Source organism: Heterocephalus glaber, unplaced genomic scaffold (genome assembly GCF_053883595.1).
Source record: "Heterocephalus glaber isolate CG9 unplaced genomic scaffold, H.glaber_assembly_v1.0 deba00000347, whole genome shotgun sequence".
Taxonomy (NCBI): Eukaryota; Metazoa; Chordata; class Mammalia; order Rodentia; family Bathyergidae; genus Heterocephalus; species Heterocephalus glaber.
The window spans coordinates 55,438,837-55,454,275 of NW_028258143.1; the positions used below are offsets into that span (position 1 = coordinate 55,438,837).

General features: G+C 50.6%; 1 protein-coding gene across 8 annotated transcripts in view; it reads left to right on the forward strand.

Moving 5' to 3' along the window:
- Hoxd4 (homeobox D4) overlaps positions 1–15,439 on the forward strand; it is a 27,430-nt gene continuing 11,991 nt past the window's right edge. For 2 of the 8 annotated variants that reach the window (XR_015447189.1, XM_087200729.1), the window contains exons 1-4: positions 564–698; positions 9,745–9,878; positions 11,009–11,034; positions 11,322–15,416. Coding sequence is in view for 7 of the 8 variants with exons in the window: in XM_087200729.1 (XP_087056855.1) it covers positions 14,990–15,416 (427 nt within the window). In the remaining variant the exon portion in view is untranslated. Of the gene's footprint in view, positions 699–4,514; positions 9,879–11,008; positions 15,417–15,439 lie in introns of those variants that run through there. The other 6 variants (XM_087200745.1, XM_087200741.1, XM_004857729.4 and 3 more) reach the window with 6 other exon arrangements.

The following is a 15,439-nucleotide window of genomic DNA, read 5'->3' on the forward strand; positions in this document are numbered from 1 at the left end:
GAGAGAGAGAGAAAGAGAGAGAGGAGGAAAGAGCGAAGAGCGACAGAGAAGAAAGACAGGGAGAGAAAGAGGGAGAGAGAGAGAGAAAGGGAGGAGGGAGGGAGAGAGAGGAGAAAACATGGCGCTTGCGAGCTGTATGTGCAAAATCCGCAAGGAATTGCAGTAAATTCCTTTTTGTTTGAAGAAAATTTACAACTTGGTAATAGACCTTTTTATGACCTATTTGCGGTCGTCATTGGCTGCGGCTGGTCATGTGCGGGCGCCGCTCGCCTTCACGGCCTTTTTCCTGATTTCCCAGGCGAATTTCCCCCCGCATTCTGCTTTCCCAGAGCCTCACCCCCTCTTTTTCTAACCTTTGTCTCCGCAGAGGTGGGCTCCGGCAGCCGGCTGCGGGCTTGCGGGGGCGCCACGGCTTCGGCTCCCGCCCGCCGCCCGCCCGGGCCGCGCCGCAGCCTCCTCCAGGCCGGTGGGGAGCCCGGTGGGGGAGCCGGGAGGAGCCCGGGCGCGAGCCCCCCGCCGGGCTAGCACCGCCCGGGACGAGCCGGCCTGCTCGGATGCGGGCGGCCGCGGTCCCCGCGCGCGGTTCCTTCTGCACCATGAGCCGCTCCCCGCCGCCCGGAGGGCGCGCAGCCGGGCAGCGCCTAATGGATTACAGCAGCCGCCTGGGCCGACCGCCGCCTCCAGCTCGGCAGCCTCCGGTAAGAGTCGCCCTTTCCGCGCCCCAGCGCTGCCGAGGGGGACCTGGGGCCCCCGCCGCCTTGGGCACTCCGGGGGAGCAAGGCCTGACTCCCCACGCTTCCCTGCAACCTGGGGTCGCTATCTCCTCCCCAGGCCACTAATCACTCCATCCCAGGAAGTCCCCCGGGGTCGGGGTGGGGTCCTGCTACGTGTAGAAGTGGAAAGGGGAAGTGCAGTTTCCTCCGGAGATCCCGAGGGGTGGGGAGCAGCAGCGAGGGCCCTACTGCCCAACGGAGAGCCCCTGGATCCCTCCTGGGAAGAAGGATGTGCAGATGGTGCCTGGACGCCTCTGCTGTGCTGGGGGTGCGCAGGCAATAAAGGCACCCTGTACTATAGGACAGTAGTTTGACACTTCGGCTTTGGTCAGAGGTACCCAAGAGGCTAACAGGTGTTTTGTTTTGTTTGTAGAGGGTTAGGGCTTCTGGGTGGGGGTGGGTGGTTTCTGTGTACCCACTACGTGTCTGTTTTTGAATCTAGGCTTTGGTGAATGAATGAGGCTGGCTGATAGCTTGGGTTTATGGTTTATTGGGCCTTGTGCGTAAGTTGAAATCTTAAATATTTTTTAAAAGTTTCTAGTGTTTTGAGGGGAGAGTTTTTGTAATAATTAAAGATAGGATCCTTGCATACCTAGTAGATGATCTGTCAGGTGAATTTGGATTATTTTATGTCACAAAATGAATACGCATTTTGGCAAGGAATAGTATCAAAATCTGGTGCAGGTCTTAGGATAAACCCAACAGACATTTCAGAAATGCAAAGCATTTCTAAATTCAAACATTGCGTGTGTTTTTCATTTGCCAGCGTAGGAAAAATAGATCTTCTTTGCTTTCTAACTATATTGGGTATTTTTAAACCTACTAGTAAATACTATACATTTTCCTCTATACTTCAAAATTACTGAACCAAAACATTATGCATTTTTTAAAAAATTTGCCGAAAAACGTTTTTCCCCACCAATTTTGAATGGCACTTGAGGATACAGTCCTTCATAAGCACATTGTGAAATATGAAAACCTTCAGACAATTTGCCGCATTGCGTATGCAGCTGACCTGCGCATGGCGGTGTGTCCTTCACAAAGCATCTAGTGACAAATCCTAACTTATTGTTCACCCAACTATTAGAGGTTAACAATGTTAGCCGTAAAAACGTTTTTGAACAATAAAAATATAGGTTAAATAGGTATTTTTAACAATTAACGACAGAATCACATTTATTTTAAAATGGAGGGCCACAATATGTGGCCAGGTGGCATCCGAGGAATTGTCCTGGGTCACTAACCTCTGATCACTTACAAACAGGAAGCTGTTGAGTGATATTTTTCATTTAGAGTGTCTATTTTATAACTATTTCCTTACTGCATTTAATGATGGCGTCGAGATCACTCTTTGATATCAGTACACAGCATTCCCTATTGAAAAGCAGGCCCCTTAACCAGGTTGTAGGCCTTGCTGGGGGCAGCTCTGGATCCCAGAGAGCCTCAACTGGAGCAGGAGTGGGAAACGATACTGGTAGACTTGTGGCTCTAATGGCTAAGCTGTTTTAATGGTCCAGAGTTTCCATCGCTTTTCCCTGGATTTGGTTTGGTGGTCCAACATGCTCAAGTGACTAAGAACCTGGGTGGGTGGCAGTGATGTCATGGGCAGATACAGAGAGCTAAGGGGCTCTTTGTAAGCTTCCTAGCAGCACTAGGAAGTTACTGGAAAGCAATAGTCATTGCATCTATAGGAATAAATAATTGTGAATCACATTTGAATTCAGCCCATTTAGTACAGGAGAAAACTAGTTAAGGCTGTTGCCACTGCCAGAATTGTCCCCTTTGTCTGTTAACCCTACCAAAAACAAAGGGATAAAGGAAACGAAATAAAAATAAGTATGTAAGCGCTGAGAGGCCCGTTAGTGTAAGTCCCAGAGTTCTTGGCCCAAACCTCTGACCACTTACAGATTAGCGAGCCAATAGCCTGTGGCCGTGGTATCTAGGGGTCAAACTCTAAGCTGGGTTTGGGTGGATCAGCAAAAGAGGGAAGCTGGTTATTCCCAATGTGGCCAAGAACAAGGGCTGAAAACCAAGTGTGTTTCCCCATCAGATGCTCTTGCAAATAAATATATTTCTCCAGCGTTCTGTTTTCTGAGCCTGAGAGACAGAAGAAATAGGAACAAAGACAGTATTTCACCCTGGGCTGGCAGGCAGCTGTTAGAGGTATTTACGGCCTTGCCGCAGTGCGGCGGGCACCGGAAAGTGGGGAGAAGCTAAGGACCCGGAATTCCGATTTAAATCCAATGTAGGGCCACTTTTTCGGAAATGATGTAAATAGATACCGTCTTTTTAGGAACTGGTCGTTTAAACTTGGTCTTGCAGAATGAGGGCGAAATTGTGCTCTCTGGATGCTAGGGCGGTTTTCCCTGGCTTGATGGACGACTCAGGGGAAGCAAGTATCCTGTAGATGTGAAATGACTGATCCAAATGGCAACGCTGAGAGTGTTCATTGGCAACAGGGAGATTTTGTTGGTTAGGTGGAACAAAGCTATCGAAGCAGGACGGTTAAGGCTTTTCATACAGATTTTCCTGAAAAGGAAAAATGCACTCCCTGCCTTTCAGATGGGGCTGCCAAGCCCATCTGCAGCCAAGGGCAGGAGCTGTGTGCGGTGCTGCACAGCGCAGAGCCCTGCAAGTCGGGCCACGCGTGCTCGCCAGGCACATGTGCGCATGTGCAGTGAGGCCACAGCCCCGACTCAGCAAGGGACAGGGCGGGGTGGGGGGGGTGTGTGCCGAAGACTCCGCGCAGGAAGATAGAACCAGAGCTCTCCATTACCCCTGCCTCTGGATTCGCCACTCTCCTTTCCTTTATTCCAGCTTTCCGTCTAAATATAGCCAAAGAGCTCTGCCCTTGACTACATTATTTTCACTCATGACTAAATCTGTGGGTTAGAAACAGATTGTAAACACGAGCTAGCAGCCAAAGGGGAAGAAATTTTTCCAGGAGATATATCTATATCTATCCCTCGGGGAATTGTATAGATTTTTTTTTTCAGTCTGGTGCATCTGCTTTGGGAAAAGGCCTTTTCCTCTTGGCTCCTGTTCAAACCTCCAAATTCAGGCCGATCCATCAGCCAAGTGTTCTCGGATCTTGTTACGCCAGCACAGCACGGTGGAGGGTTCAGTGGCTAGCGCGCTGGGAGAGCAGTCAAGTAAATAAATAAGTAAACGCTGGAACTGCAAGGATTTTGTGCCTGGGCTAATGAATAAAGATTGAGCTTCTGGCCACGAGCTTGTTTGTCGTGTATCCCACAGGCAGGGGGCGTGGGAGGGGACCTAAGGGTTCTCTCAACTCCTACTGGCCAACCCCCCACCCCCACCCCCACCCCCCGGGACAAGGTCGGAAGGGCCTTGGTGCTAGGAGACCTCCACCGGCCGGAGCAAGATCCTGGCCTGGGGTTCCCTGGGCTGGCGTGCTCTCCCCGCTCTGCTGTCTGGCGCCTTGTCCAGGAGGAGGCGCTGTAGGACAAGCGTCTTGCCTGCTGCAGCTTCGCCCCGACGCTGGTGAGTGGGCGGGGACTGGGAGACGCCTGAGCCTCGCCGTCCTCTACCCTGCCCCCCCCACCCCCAACCACCCCTGCGGGCAAGGTGCGCTGGGCCCGGGCGAGGGTCGACGGTGCTGTCCCCACTTTCAGGGGTCCCTTCTCCCAATGGGCAGAGGAGGCAGCTCCGGGGACCCGAGTCTGAAGGCCGCTGGGGGGCGGGGGGGGGGGGAGGCAGGCCGCCTCGTTTCCTCCGCCTTCCTAGAGGGGGCGCGATTTCCGCACACTTTGCTCGGGAGGAGCTTGTGGGAACCAGCTGCTCCCAGTCCACTAGTACTGACCAGCCCCTCCAGCAAGCTGGGGCCTCGCTCGCCCCTCTTCACTTAGAACAGGACCCGCCTGCACCCTCTTCAGAACCTGGGCAAATCCTTTTTTTGTTGTTTTGTTTAAAAACTATGCAGATGTGTCTCTTCTCAACACCGTCCACACACTCTTCTTCCATTTAGCTCATTTTAGGCCTTATGTGGGCTCCCCAGGCTTTTCTTGCACCTGAGGTGACACCCACCTTCAACAACCGGCTCTGACCCCAAATCCCACTCATTGATCTCCTGTTGTCTCTGAGCAATGCAGACTTTTGCTCCCTCCTTTCCCTACTCTCGGGCAGTGATTCTCAGGGAAGGCCGGCACCCAATCTCTTTGTCTATAAAGCAGGTGTCTGTCTGTGTCCCATGCCAGGCTTATCGAATCAGAATGTCCAGTCTTGGTACCCAGAGCCCTGCCTTCTGATGCCCCACCCTACCCCCAGGGCATTTAGGATGCACACTTTGTGGAGGGTCTCTCCTGTCTGCTTCTTTGTTGCCTTCCTTCTCTCCCTCTACAGATGGGCATCCCGCAGTTTCTAGAGCTCCATCCATGATTTTTTTTTTCTTTTCCTTTTTCTCTCTTTCTTCTTCTACTTCTTCTTCTTCTTCAGTCACCACCCTTACCCCCCTTGACTGAGAGATCTCAAAGAGAACAGTTTCTGTGTTCACACTACCTTAGATTCAAATCCATGCTCCACCACTACCTGCTGTGTGACCTTAGGCAAATAGAGCAAACTCTCTAGGCCTGTTTCCTCCTTTGAAAAGTAGGGATAATGCCTTCCAAGGTTGCTCGGAGGATTTTCATATACATAGTACCGTGTGTCAGACACTGCTTTACATACAGTAACTCACTAGTTAAGTATTTAAAATGATGTCTGGGGACATAAGAATTCAGTACATGTTCCTTATTACTACCCCTTTTATGCTTAGCAATCAGGCCTAGACTTTTGCAGCCAAGAGACCTGGATCACTCATCAAATCCTTGAATTCTACAGCAAGCAGAAGAGGCTTGGTCACACCAGAAGTATTGGAGCAGGAGGACATAGTTCCAAGACCTATCCTATTGCTGTAGTGGGCCTCAGAAGCCCTATCTCTTGGGCCTCTGTCTAGTACCTAATATATACCGGCCATCACCACCCCAAACCCCAACCCCCCAGGGAGGAAAGCACTCCTAGCTCTTTGGTGGGAGGCCTCATACTCCCACAGTCTGGTCTTTTAACTCTTGCAGAAGACTTCAGATCTTTCCTGAGAGCAGGCTCCACCGTCCAACTCCTGTAGTCACCTTCCTCATCACCACCCTGTCCTATCAGTCTCACCTCCAGGCTGGTTGTTCCTCTTGTTCATCTACTGCCCCTGGGCAACGACCATCTGCAGTCTCTTGAAATCTAAGGTGGGGTGGGAACCAAAAGGCCAGTGGCCAACAGCAGAGGAAGTTAGGGAGCCCCACCTCCCCAGCCCTTAATCTGCTTGTGCCCTATAGGGGCAAGTGATGCCAAGGAACACCTTGGAGACATCTTACTCTTCAAAATCTCTCCCAATTCTTTGAAATTATATCTTTTATGAAGAGTTGTGTAAATATACTTCAGGCTACACACATGTGCATGCCCCTTGCCACCAGGCTCCACCTCCTTAGTTCTGGCCTCCATGACTTCTGCCTGTTAACTTTTTCTACCAGGGTCTCCACGGCCCTTGGCCAGGCTGCTGTTCTTGATTTAACTAGAAGTCCATATGAGTCAGATTTTCTCTGAAAATGCACAAGCTATCAGCATGTTAGGCAGAGTTCTGTCCGTGGCCTGGAGCTGCCCCTCTCCCACGCTGTACCATCTAACCCTACTTCTCCTGGAACTTACATGGCCATCTTGTCTCAAGGCCAGGGGTGGGGGCAGGAGGGCCTCTCATATCCCACCACTGGCCTTTTTATCTGAGATCACCTCTTTCACCCATAGAACTCCAAACTAAACCTCCAACGAGTGAGTGTGTTGTAAGGGAGAAGGAAGAAAGATGTTTTGTTTTCAGGTCTAGAGTGCAGTGCCAGGAATATGCACTTTCTCTCCTGCTTGGTTCTTTGCTCACCTGCTTAGCACTTCTCTGGCTCTAATTCAGTCTGGTGTCCAAGTTCCAGCCCCTGGACACTCTTACTCCATCTGCCTTTGGCCAGGAAGTTCATGCAAAGCCCCATCCATATCTATCCCTTCTGGCTGTACAAACGTGCTAAGAGGAGAGGCAGCAGATATGCACAAAATACACCCTGTGCATTGAATCCCACCAAAAAATGTGAAACTAAGGGGGAGGACATGGCAGAAGGGCCGATAGAGGGTAAAAATGATCAAAATATATTATGAGCATGTATACATCTGCCAAAATGAAACCCATTAATCTACATAGCCAGTAAAAAGGAGTGAAAATAAATAATACAAGATAAAGGTCTTAAAGCCAAATATATAAGAGAAGAGGCTAGAGGACATTTCACAGTTAATATCAAGCCAGGTGTAGTGGTGAATGCCTGTACTGCCAGCACTCTGGGAGGCTGAGGCAGGAGGAACACAAGTTTGAGCCCAACTGGGGCAATTTAGCAAGATCCTGTCTCAAAATAAAAGCAGCTGAGAATGTAGCTCAGTACAAAGGACTCCTGGGTTCAATCCCTAGTACTGGGGGAAAAACTCCAAGATCTAGGTATTCTTTTCTGGAGCCAAATCACAGGGCTCATTAGGGTAGGCAGGGGGCCAACTTCCACCATACCACTGGCAGAGCTGCTGACTGGTGAGACCTGTTCTCTCTCTGCTTCCTGGGAGCTGCTGTGGCTTCCGGTTTGGAGGAGACCTCCAAAACCTCTTGTCCTAAAGGATCTCACTAGGCAGAAGTGCCAGGGACTGACTTTAACAAATGGGGAGGGTCAGTACCCAGACTCCTGCTTTACCCAGAAACTAATTCATTACAGGTGTTCAGGAAGGCTCAACCCCTCTTCTGTTCCCACCACTGGGACACTGACAGCCCTTGGAGCCCCAGACACACTGGCATATGCTCACTCTGCTCTAACCACCAGTGCCAGGCTTCTAGTCCCCATCGCCACTCTCGCTTTCATCCACAGAAGCCAGGGACACTGGGGGTGGAGGAGACAAGGGACAATTGTAGGGAAGTGAACATTTGCTCTTTAATAATTTTTCCTGGGTGTCCTAAGATCAGAAACTAATAGAAGGTGCCCATTTTTAATGTACTCCTTTTCCTCTTTTTCCTTACTTGTAGCTACTTTTCTGTGATTATCTAAATAATACAGAGTAGGCAGTGTAATGTCACCTTCCATGTAAGCTACAGTGTCTGTTCCAGGCAAGTTTAAAGCACCTTCCTTCATCCCCATTCATTCAGAAATATCTACTGAGCTGCCCTTAGCTCAGCTATTGTTCCTCCTCAGATGTGTCTTCTCCCTACCTCAGCCCCATATAAAGCTCAACACAATTGCCTAGAAAGTCATATATCCTTTGATTAACTTGTATTAACTTAAAGAAAAATAAAGCTTTTTACAACTCTTTCAACTTTGACTTTTTTCCAGAGATGACTGATAAGGGTTAATTTCAAAACTGCTCACCCAGTGATAACAGAATCAGAAAATATTTTTGAAGTTATCCTTCCCCATTATTTTAATAACAGATCCCACCAATTGTAAAATAAATAAACAAATAAATTTTCTACATGGCTGATGGAATAAAAAGGAGGGGGAAAAGGATGTCCTAAGGTCTAGGCTAGCAGCCCTATTTTTCTAGCTAGTAAGGGTCCAATTAAGCAATGGGTTTGGAAATGTACGTGGAATGGGGTGGAAATTAGGAGGCAGAGATTTTTGTACAGAGGGACCTCTTTGATGGGGTTGGTGGGACTTTCTGATGGGACTGTTACAACTGAATTTGATTTGGAAATCACGTGTGAGTGTGTGTGTGGACTCTACAAATCAACACAGAAAATTCATTATTTTGCAGCAGTCCAAATCACATTTTCACACTGTTTGGTGGCAACTCTGGTGAACCACTGAAAGATTCTGGGAGGTGAACTGTCTTTATTTTTGCTCCTCCCTGGGAGCTGGGAGCAGCTTCCCTGCCCCCACCTCACCCTCCGCCCCAAGCACATTTTACTGTTGAGCTGTGCTGGGCCCAAGAGCCTTTTCTGGGTTCTCAGCAGGCAGCTGGCCCTGAGGGAGCTCTCCTGGGGACCCACCCAGATTTGGGCCCTCAGGGACTTGCAAGCCCTGAGCCCAGGGCTGGGGCCACGGTGGGAGTGAACAGCTGACTTCCTGGGCTTGGGTTCCTGGAGAGCCTCCCTTGCCTCCTCACACCCGATCTGTTTTATTGTTTTATAACCTTCTTTAGAGCTTCAGTTGCCAGAGATTCCGATGGGGCTATTCTCCACTTTCTCACTTCACCAGACCCCAAGTCTTGCTGTTTTAAGCAGTTTGGTCACTTGCAAAGATGTCTCTTTCAGATCTAAGCAAATTATAGAAACCTCTAGTCCTGTGGCTATCTTCAACTTGCACCAAGCCCATCCACAACAATACAGAGCAAGCCAACTGTTAATTCCAACTGCCACCCCACCCCCATCCCACCCAGCCTCTCCCTAACCACTCTCTCTATAGAAACTTGCAGTGCTCGCTTCGGCAGCACATATTCTATAGAAACTTGCACAAAATCTCAAATAAGTCCCAACTTGTGGCATAATCAAGAAGTGGCCTTGGACTTTCTTCCTTATCACATTATAAAGCCAGAAGAGATTGAAATAAAGGAGATGATGGTACTCACAGCGAATACAGCCAAAGAATCATAAGACATGCCCACCAACCAGCCTTTTTCAAATAGCACTATCTCCCAATTTAAGCAGGCTTCTCTGAAAAGATGCTATTTGAAAAGCCTGGGGTATTGATATGAATATGACCTCCCTTGCATTCTGGATATCTGGAACTATTTAAATCTGAGGGAACAGTTGCAGTGAACCTTTATTTAGTGAATAAAAGTTTAAAGCCAAAGGTTATTTATGGTTCTGCAGAGATGAGACCTGAGTGGCTATTTACGAGCACGTGATTCCAATAAACTTTGTTTTATGGCTTGAGAGTTGACAAGCCAAAATATAATTCCCACCATAAATTAGGTTAAGAGCATACAAGTGCAGATGCTTGGTTCCTGGAGCAGCGATAGGAAAGTGAGAGGCTCCAGCCAGCACCCGCCCGGCACAGAGAAGACAGTTCTACTCCTAGCTCCCCTGCCCACTAGGAAAGAAAAACAGTAAGTCACTGATTACTTTTTCTTCGACAGCTCCAAAGGTGGGGATTTTCTCTGCCTTGACTTTTCTTTTTGGGGAAGCACCATCGAAGTTATTTCCAATTTCGGACTGAATCTAAATTAATACCTAGAATGGGAATACTGGTTTCCTTCCCCTCTCTTCTGGACCTGGGAAGTTAGGAATTGAGGGCTTCCATCTCACAAGAGGGGCTCTCTCTTTCGTCTGCATTATAGAGCATCACTTCAGAAGTGGAATAAAACAGTGGAGGTGGGAGGAGGAGGAGTGTAGAGATGGCTTTGCCCCTGAGATTTCTCAGAAACATTGCTATCCTTCAATAAAACTGGAGAACACTAAAAACTTAAAGCTGGATACTCACCTCTGGGAGGACCACTAGTTTGTAAGATTGGTCTGTGGGCTCTCCTGCAGCAATGCTGAAAAATGGGTGTCCTACCCCTGGAGCTAGATAAGGGTCTAAAGCATTGTCATTTACCCTTAAACTCATTGATTTTCCTCCTCCTTGGTTATCCTTTGGGTCCTCATTTACCCCTGGAAATTGGTCTTTGTTTTGAATTGGAGAAGTGGAAAGCAAGTCCCAGCTATGCCTGATCTTTCTTTTGGGAAGAGGAGAAGGCAGGTTTTGAGGGGGGTCACTGGTTGGGACTGAGGAATTTGAAACCAATCTGAAACGGGAAAAGGAAGCTGAGTCGCTCCTAGAGCTAGAGAGACAGGGGAGCTGGGGAAGGGGACAGATGGACCACCTGCACCCCCACCCAACCCCAACCGATTATGCAGAAAGAAACACACAAAGGCCCATTTTCTCCTCCTCTCCCGGTTTCCCACTGGGGAAACCCTGTTACAGTCGATCAGAGCTGGACCAAACAACCCAGGAGGGTTTTACCTAAGGGTGCGTGCTGTGGAGGAGGTGCTGGGCACAGAACTCTGGTGCTGCGGTGGGTCTGCCCTGGAGAACTGCAGTCCATGGAGAACTTTGCACAGTTCCCCGGGAAGCAGGCGCCTGGAGCAGGGAGGTCGGGGTATTGGTGAGGTGACTGGGCCTTGCATTTTCCTGTGTCATCTATTGCTGCTATATTATCCTGTAAAAATTAAGTGACCTCCTTTTTCATTGCAACAGGTTTGGGACCATGAGAGAGCGCCGCAGTAAGTACCTTCCCGTTTCTTCCGAATAGAATATCGAATAGAGAGGCGGGTCTCCTCCCCGGAGGTGGTGGGCGAGGGCGAGGGCTACGTGGGTGGAGAGCGTGGGTGGAGAGCGGCCTTGCCTCCCCAACCTGACCATCGAGAGCCCGCTGGGGGAGGTGGAGGCTCGAAATTGAACTCCCAGGTGGCGTTCCTGGGGCCTAGTTCACAGTCACCTGCCTAAAGGAAGGTGTCGGGGTCTCACCCTTGTTCTCCTGGGCCTCCTTGGACCTATGCGGCCTCCCCAGACCCCGCCAGCTCGCACAGGTGCAGCGCCGCTGGAGCTCTCGCCTCTGTGAGGAGCTTGCAGCTCATTAGCAGCCCACCCTAAGCACGAGTTGCAGCTAGCATCGCATCCGGTCCTGCTCTAATCAACACAGTAGACACGGGCAACGCGACCCCCTCTGAAACCCATCCCGGCTTAACCCGGCCCAGTTTAGCCTAACCTTCTCCTGTGGCTTCCCCCCCCCTCCCCAGCTCTTTTAACTCATTTATTAAAAGCAAAAACTTAACCCTCAGTGGCCTCGCTCTGTTGGATTGGCCCGTTTTCCGGGAGGGGCTTCGAAGTCTGAGCTTCAGGAGAATGTCCCTGCTGCCCCTCCCCTGGCCCCAGCTTCACTGGTGTGGGCCCTGGGTTTGGGACCTGGCAGAGCAGTGTGAGAAGGATACAGTCCTCCTCCTCTCCTCGTTCACCTCTCCTCCTCCGTGCAATTTCAGAATTTCTGCGTCAGAGTCCGTGTTGCCATAAGGAAGCACAGTGGGGTGGAGTGGGGCGGGACCAGCCACTCTTGGATTCCTTAGCTCCCAAGTTTGGATTTTTCTGAGTTGCCTATACTTCCGGAAGACCAGGTACCTTTCTGAGGAACCCTTTGGAGATGGAGGACCATGTCATTAGGACGGTGGTTGTGGGGGGAGAGTCAAGGCAAAAAACCGAATGGCCCCTCTCTTGCTACAAAACGGAGGTGATCGTATTTTAATGGAAGACAGGTCGTGCAGGGCTGCAGGAACTAGACAGTCTCCCTCGCTTGTGAGACACCCTCTCTTCGTAGTTGGAGAAGCTGGGAGTGGGCTCAGGGCCAGGTTTCCTTGCCCTGCTAGGCTGGGTAGCCTAGTGGACCCTCTGGGGGCTGTGCTCACCGATAGAGATTGAGAGCCCCTCTGTGAACCAGGCTCTAGGCTCCAGGCTGAGAATCTGGTTTCCCCAGGACCCCCTATGCTGGTCCCCCTTTTCCTGCTTCCTTGACTCTGGGTGCTTATCTCTGCTGAGGCTGCTTGCTTACAAACTCGCATTTGGCGCCTTGTAGCTGAACAGGGCACAAAAAGCCTGAGAGATCAAAAGCATTCGTATGGGCAGTTGAGAGGGAGGTGAATATTTAACGCTTTTGTTCATCAATAACTCGTTGGCTTTGACCTGTCTGAACAAGTGGAGCAATAAGGTGAAATGCAGGTCACAGCGTCTAACAAATATGAAAATGTGTACACTCGCTCGGGTCCCCACCCAGCCCACCAGGCTCCCCCAATTTGTATGGATAAAGCCTAGGTAGGCCCAGTGTCCGCAGAAAGGTAAGTGGGGAAAACACTGGACATTAGAGGAAACTGAGGAGGTTATTCTGGGACAAACAGATTTGCTAGACTTAGAGCCCTTTTTGAATTGGTACCCAGGAAATCCCTGCAAATAGTTAAATCAGTGGAACCAAAGGATTGAGGGGAAAATGTGGGTTCTTGGAAGAGAAGCAAGTTGCTAACTTTGCAGATTTGGTGGGGGTAGCCTTCCTGCCCCACCCCCACCAGACCCAGGTCCCACTTGAAACTGATTTTTGAATTATGGGGAACAGGAAAATCAAAACAATATTTTAAAAACTGGACATCTGTGGCCTGCTATCAGGCATCCAAAAAGCCCCACTCAAGCCAGGGTATCCCTCTGCTCCTGAAATCTGTCTGGTCCCTGAGTGCGGCTGCGCCCTGGATGCCCTGAACTGAGGAGCAAGCCTTGGAAAGCACAGAGGCGCTGGGGCGGGCAAAATTGGTGAACTTTTGTACTCTTGTGTGCTGCTGTCGGCAAAGCAAAAATAATGAAACTTTGTGATATGTTTGTAAATGATTTCAAATGACCCCACGCCCTGCCCTTCACCATTAGTGCACTGGCCTCAGACCAGGGCGGCTTGGTGCCTGGGAGCAGCGCCTGCCTCAGGGTCTGCAGTAGAAGCCGAGGGGACACCGACAGGCCGGCCGGGCTGAGGGCCCAGGAAGGTAAATGCATGACTTCTTGGAGAACTAGCTTGGGCACCAATCTGGCTTGGTCAGGCAGTGGAAAAAAAAATAGGCAAAGGATATTTCCCTCTTGCCTCTTTTTCTTCTGTTGATGAGGGCATTTGCTGCTTTTTGGAAAATACCACTTGATAAAGGGGGAGGGTTTTTGGATCCCGAGAGAGGAGTAATAAAGCCGCCATCTCTAGGATGGATTTTTTCTCTTCTTTTCTTTCTTAAGAATGTGCTGGCCACTGCTCAGCTGCTCTGTAACCCCAGTCCTCCCGAGAATGAGGGAACTCTTTGGTGCAAATTGTCACCAAGCTTTTCAGACTACCTGAACTGTCCCTGAAATCGTGGGTGGCTGCGTCGGGCTGGTGGTGGTTCAGAGGAAGAGTCTAGGGCTGGCAGCAGTCTGAGTATCTGCCTTTGGTAGGACCCAAAGGTTGTAACGTTGTCTATATATACCCTGTAGAACCGAATTTGTGTGGTATCCACATAGTCACAGATTCGATTCTAGGGGAATATATGGTCGATGCAAAAACTTCACATTTCTCCAAAATAGCAAGAGATGGAGGTGGAGACCCTGGTGTGGGTCAGCCACCTCTTTCTGTTCCACGAAGATCGACTGTCCCTGGTGACATTGTGCAGCTTTTTCCTCAAAAAGCACCTCACCTTTACATAGAGGCTTCAGTGGGGGCTGCTGCAAAAAGAAACCCTAACTGGTTGCATGAATACTGGTCCAAAAGGGTTAGGTTTTGGGGTGCTGGGGAGTGGAGCAAATGATCAGCTAGTTCCAGCTATTGCTCTGCCCTCCTCTGGGTATGAGATATAAATATACCCAAACGGGGACTAACTGGGTTTTAGGGACCTTGTGTGGGGGCAAAAGCAAGCTGGGAAAAAAGGCCAGTAGGCACCTTTGGGGGGCATTTAGGTGAGGCGAGTGTTCCCTCACCATTTTCTGGGCCCAACCCTCAGCTGCAAGAACCTGGGCATCCATGGTTGCTGCCATGTCAGAAAGGCCCAGCTTTGGCTAGCAACATCCCAGCCTGGGCACCTGTAGAAAAGCATGGTGGTTACTCATTGCCTAACTTAATTCAGGCCCGCCAGATTCTGGTAACTTTTGGGTGACCCTGATGAAGACAAAGCAGGACTCAGTCTTTGTATGGCAGAGTCCCAGCTCTGGCGGGCTGGGCAGGCAAAGTGCCCGCCTGGGGCACTCTGCCCAACTGAGAGGCCACCTCGTCCACCCACCTTTTGTTGCCTTGCACCCAATAAAAGAATTCATTCTCCCTTGCACTGTGCCCACCTTGGGGGGAGTACTGGGGTGAGTGAAGAGGGCAGGAGAGGTTAGGAAAAGTCAGTGGAGACAAAAGCTGAGATTACCTGCTGAAAATAGGGGTGATGGCGATCGGAACTACATTAACATCTGGCAGGGGCCCTCAAATATGGCACGGCAAGTCATTTGATTACACGTATGTTATTTAGTTAAATTTGTGAAAATTATGAGATGCTCACCAAACCGGTGATAAACTCGCTCCCTCCCCATTGGCTGGCCTGGTCACATGGCCGCCCAACTTTATTCAGTTGACAGCAAGTAGGAGGGCCCTATGGAAGGAGAAAAAAAGACAACACGAGAAAAATTAGTATTTTCTACCTTCTGAAATTAATGGCCATGAGTTCGTATATGGTGAACTCTAAGTATGTGGACCCCAAGTTTCCTCCGTGCGAGGAATATTTGCAGGGCAGCTACCTAGGCGAGCAGGGCGCAGACTACTACAGCAGCGGCTCACAGGGGGCCGACTTCCAGCCCCCGGGGCTCTACCCGCGGCCCGACTTCGGGGAGCAGCCCTTCGGAGGCGGCGGGCCCGGGCCTGGCTCGGCACTGCCCGCTCGGGGGCCGGGACAAGAGGCTAGCGGCCCCGGCGGGCACTACGGCGCCCCGGGAGAGCCGTGCCCAGCGCCCCCGCCTGCGCCCCTGCCAGGCGCTCGGGCCTGCAGCCAGCCCGGCGGCCCCAAGCAGCCGCCCCCCGGGACCGCACTCAAGCAGCCGGCGGTGGTCTACCCCTGGATGAAGAAGGTGCACGTGAACTCGGGTAAGGCGCGGCGCCGGCCACCT